Below are 4,296 nucleotides of genomic sequence, written 5' to 3'. Positions count from 1 at the left end.
TGAGTGTTCCATAATATTCACAAAGCCTGCCTACCCTTCACAGAGGGGATTATAGTGCAGAAATTTTGGGACCATTTTGAAATTGTGCCTACCATACTTGCCTTTACTTTTATAAGCTTACTTTATAATTTATTTGGGCCTTTAAATTTTTTTTCTAAAAAATTTTAAAAGAGTATTTTGTAGAGTAGTTTTAGGTTTATAACAAAATTGATAGGTAGGCACAGAGATTGCTGGAAAAAAAAACCCTGCACGCACACATTCATAGTCTCCACCATTATCAACATCACTCATCAGAATAGTACTTTTTTTTTTTAACCAAAAATAAACATAAGGAATTTTTCTTTGTGAACAAACCTTAAATTATAGAAGTAGTTTGGGTAATGATTAAGAGTATGGTGGTCAAGGGCATAGCTCTGAAGCCATCACTTAGATTGAGATCACACCTCCTTTTCTTTTTTATTTTTTATTTCTTTTTTTTTTTTTTTTACAAAAGTTTATTCTTAAATGTACAATAGTTTCCAAGACAACATTTCATTCTAGCTATAGGTGGCAACAGATGTTATGGCAGGGAATCCAGATGTTTAAACAGTAATGGAACTAAGGATCTTCATTGCCTCAGGCACAAGGAACAGCTTACTTTTTGCCAGATTTCTTAATTCCACCTGTGGCCAGGGGGCCTTTCCCCGCGGCCTTCGCTTTGAGCTCCTCGAGTTTCCTTTGCTCCTCCTTCTGTTTCTGCTTGAATGCCTTATCTTCCTCGTCCATCTCCTTGGCTTGCTTCTTGGGCTGCTTCAGGGGCTTCTTCTTGCCACCTTCACGGCCCGACATGGCGCCTGCCGCCCCTTCCCCCCCACACCTCCTTTTCTATGTGATTCGGGGCAAGTTACTTACCTTCTCTTTGCCTCAGTGTCTCATCTGTGTAATGGGAACAATATTACCTACTCCCCAGGGCAATTTTGATGATTAAATGACTTAATTTGTACAAGGAACACAGGGTCCAGGAGAACAGCATTCAGTAAGTGTTAGCTATTTGTATTTCTCTTTCACAGTTACATGGAAGATACTTATCCTGTTTTAAAACCTACTAGATTTCCACTATATGTTGAAACTATATTTCTCTAATCACATATAATATCTACTTCTATTTAATATCTAATGATGAGTTTAGCAAGTATTTACTGTTATGCATGTCCTAGTCTTAATATTAACATTCTATTTAATGTCAGGCCTCTATGATAAGTTAACAGAAAATTGAAGAAAGTGAAGAAGCCTGCAATGTTGGTTTATGTGGAAAGGAGATTCATAGGTAAAGTGAACACAGGTTCCTGGGATCAGCAAGGGTCAGATGTGTTCTAGAAAATAGAAAATATGCCAGTGTGACTAGAGGTAAACAAGATGGAGTAGTTAAGAGTTGGGATCAGAGAGAGATCTTTTTTGGGCTAGATGGTGAAGGCATGGACTTTGGCTTTTATTCTGTGGATGCTGGAAAGCCATGGGAGGTTTTTAAGCTGAGGCGGGATGTAATCTGACTTTGTTTTAAAAGGATGGCTAAGGCTCCTTTGTGAAGAACAGACTGCACGGAGACAAAGGTGGAAGGAAAGAGTGCCCGTATTTGAAGTGGATGTTGATAGTGACTTGGACCAGGGTGGTAGCCATGGAGGTAATTAGAGTTAGATTACCTCAAATTATTAGATTATGGATATATTTTGAAGAAAGAGTTGAGAGTATTTATTGTTGGTTGTATGTAGTTATAAGGAAAAGAGAGAACTCAATTACGCCTCCAGTGTTTTGATCTGAACAACTGGAAAAAATGGAATTACCATTTACTGAGATGTGGAACCATGGGAGGAAATGCTATGGGGGAGATCAAGAATTCACTTTTAAATATGTTAAATTAAAGATGCTTCTTACTTATGTAGCTGGAGAGGTTAAGTAAGCTACTTGAATATATTAATTTAGAGTTCAGGAGTGAGGTTTAGCTTTGAGACACAAGTGAGGAATTTTCAGTAGTTTGAGAGTATTTGAAGACGTGAGTTTGTGTAAGATGATTTAGGAAGTGGATGTAGATAAAGATGAGAAAATTACAAGGACAGAGCCCTAGGGCATGCCAATACTGTGCACAGTGATACAAAAGAGGAAGAAAGGGAACAGCCACAGGAGTTATTTCTTTGGGTAGTCAATAGGGGATGGCATCTGTGAGTGAGTAGAACAACTGAGTTTAGATAAGAACTTTGTCAGTTCACTCATTCCAACAAGGGAGAATGCAGAGTGATAGGAAACCAAAGCTCCCAGAATACAAGGAAAAAGAGATTGTTGTCATTTGCTAGCACGTTTTCAGAAAAGACCAAGTCTCTAGAGTTTTACCAAACCTGCCCTGGAGTTAGGCCTGTCCAGTCCTAATCAACTTTTCCCGCTGGAGATTCATCTCATTATTTGGTCTTATAAATGGCACATCACAATATTGGTCATTTTTTTTTCTTTTAAAATCATTGCCTTCCTCTGATTTATTCATTTTACCATTAACTACTGAGCACTTCGCATGCATGAGACTTTTCTAGCCGTACGGGAGTATTAAACTAGACAAAATCTCTGTCCTCAGAGGAGCTTATGTTCTACATTCAAATGTAGATATTCTTGTTCATATTCGCTTCCCCTTTTCCACCCCTGCTCCTGCTCATGTCTTCAAATTTTATCACTACTAAACTAAACCTTTTGCCATGGGATTCTTAGTAAAATGGCAGCCTAAATGCTTATCAATTCTCCACTTCTCAATTGTTTCTTTGTTGAAGGAGGCAGCAAGAATACTCTGTCACTCCCAGAGAGGCTCAGCCCTTGCAAACCTGTGATTTCCCTGGGGGAAAGTAATGCCCACCTGCCCATGCCAAGTCCTGGCAGGGTAGGCTCTGTCCTGCTGACCTTCAGGACCTGCAGGAAAGTTAAAAGCTGAGAGAGGGCTGCCTCTTAAACTTAAGAAGACTGGAAAGATTCTCAGTAGTTGATATCTGGTCTGCAGTTTTGTTTTGCGATCATTTTGAGTGTTGTTTTTGTTGACCTGAAACAGATAGACTGCCAGATGTTTCTCTAGTGTAGATGGGTTTAGTCAGAAGTAGCAGAGAATTGTACTTGGGAGTCTGCAAGCATGGCGAGCTATGTGCAAGTCCCAGCAGGGCAAGGGAAGGAGAAAGCTTTTATAGAGAGGAAAAGAAAGTTGTGAGAACAAAAAAAAAACAAAAGGTCTGTGGCTTTTCATTGACTGAGTCCTTGCCAGGAAAGAAGAGGAGCTTTCTTCTTCCTGTTGGGCTCTGTTACTATGACAGGGTGTGCGAGCGCCCCCTTCTGGTCTCCCAACTCTATTTAATTGAGATTTCTGTTCACTAATTTTTACATTTATAAATTATATACCCCAGCAAAAGATGTATGGAAAAAAATGAGAGAAGTATAGCAACATCAGACGATAAAGTGGATGGTTTTTAAAGTAGCAAGCACATATATGTAAAATACAACCTCAAAGAGTACATGTAAAGAAATAAACTAACAGATGCAGTGTGGTTGTGAGACGCTGTCTGTGGAGAAATCAAGCAATGACTTGAGAAGGCATATTGGAAAAATAATTGAATTTGAATGAGATTTAGAGGGATCAGTTTAATAAGGATTTGTATTTATCTGAACAGAAACTAAAAAGATAATTTGAATGGAGCTAAACTAAAATTTCATGAAAAATGTTCATGTGTTTTGTACACATACCTTGAACTTGTACAAAATTGTGGTGTTGGTATTTACCCAAAACTTTCCTACTTTGGACTGAAATTTAAAATAATTTCAACAATTTGCTTCATTCTAAATATTTGATCCAAATTATACTTTTCATACTTTTTAGAATACAAATCAACTAAAGCACATTTTGCTCGTATAAATCACACACACACACACACATATATATATACGTAATGAGATTTTGCATAGCCTAGATAAAAATTGCTTTTTCTTATACACGCAGAAATAAAAGAGATTTGATCACTGTTTTGGAAATGTCCACCAAATAATAAAATCTTCTCTGGGGACGTTATTAATAGGCCAATCTGATGAAAAGGAAAAGACACATTGAAATGCAGAACATGTTCTTCTTGAAAAGATTGATGTATTAAATATTTATACAAGCACATTAAATTGGCAAGTGTATGAAAACATTATTACGTATTCATCACCTTCACATCTCATCTTTTTGAAAAGAACTTCTTTCCTATAAAACTAAAATGGATGACTATAAGTTTCCCAAAGTCACATTTTTCAAATTTC

The 4,296-nt window shown here is 37.4% G+C and overlaps 1 protein-coding gene across 1 annotated transcript; it reads right to left on the bottom strand.

The window, feature by feature from the left end:
* Positions 1–472: 472 nt before the first annotated feature.
* Positions 473–846, bottom strand: LOC309809959 (translation machinery-associated protein 7). Its single transcript, XM_082631576.1, has one exon. The coding sequence runs from the start codon at positions 826–828 to the stop codon at positions 634–636; it is 195 nt and encodes a 64-aa protein (XP_082487702.1). The 5' UTR covers positions 829–846; the 3' UTR covers positions 473–633.
* Positions 847–4,296: the final 3,450 nt, after the last annotated feature.

The sequence above is a fragment of the Mesoplodon mirus genome (assembly GCF_964341445.2).
Source record: "Mesoplodon mirus genome assembly, chromosome: 9".
Lineage (NCBI taxonomy): Eukaryota > Metazoa > Chordata > Mammalia > Artiodactyla > Ziphiidae > Mesoplodon > Mesoplodon mirus.
This window is presented reverse-complemented; position numbering and strand designations above follow the sequence as displayed.

What these genes read in the sequence shown, in the direction of transcription:
- LOC309809959 (XM_082631576.1), bottom strand. Translation starts at nt 828, where the DNA reads ATGTCGGGCCGTGAAGGTGGCAAGAAGAAGCCCCTGAAGCAGCCCAAG.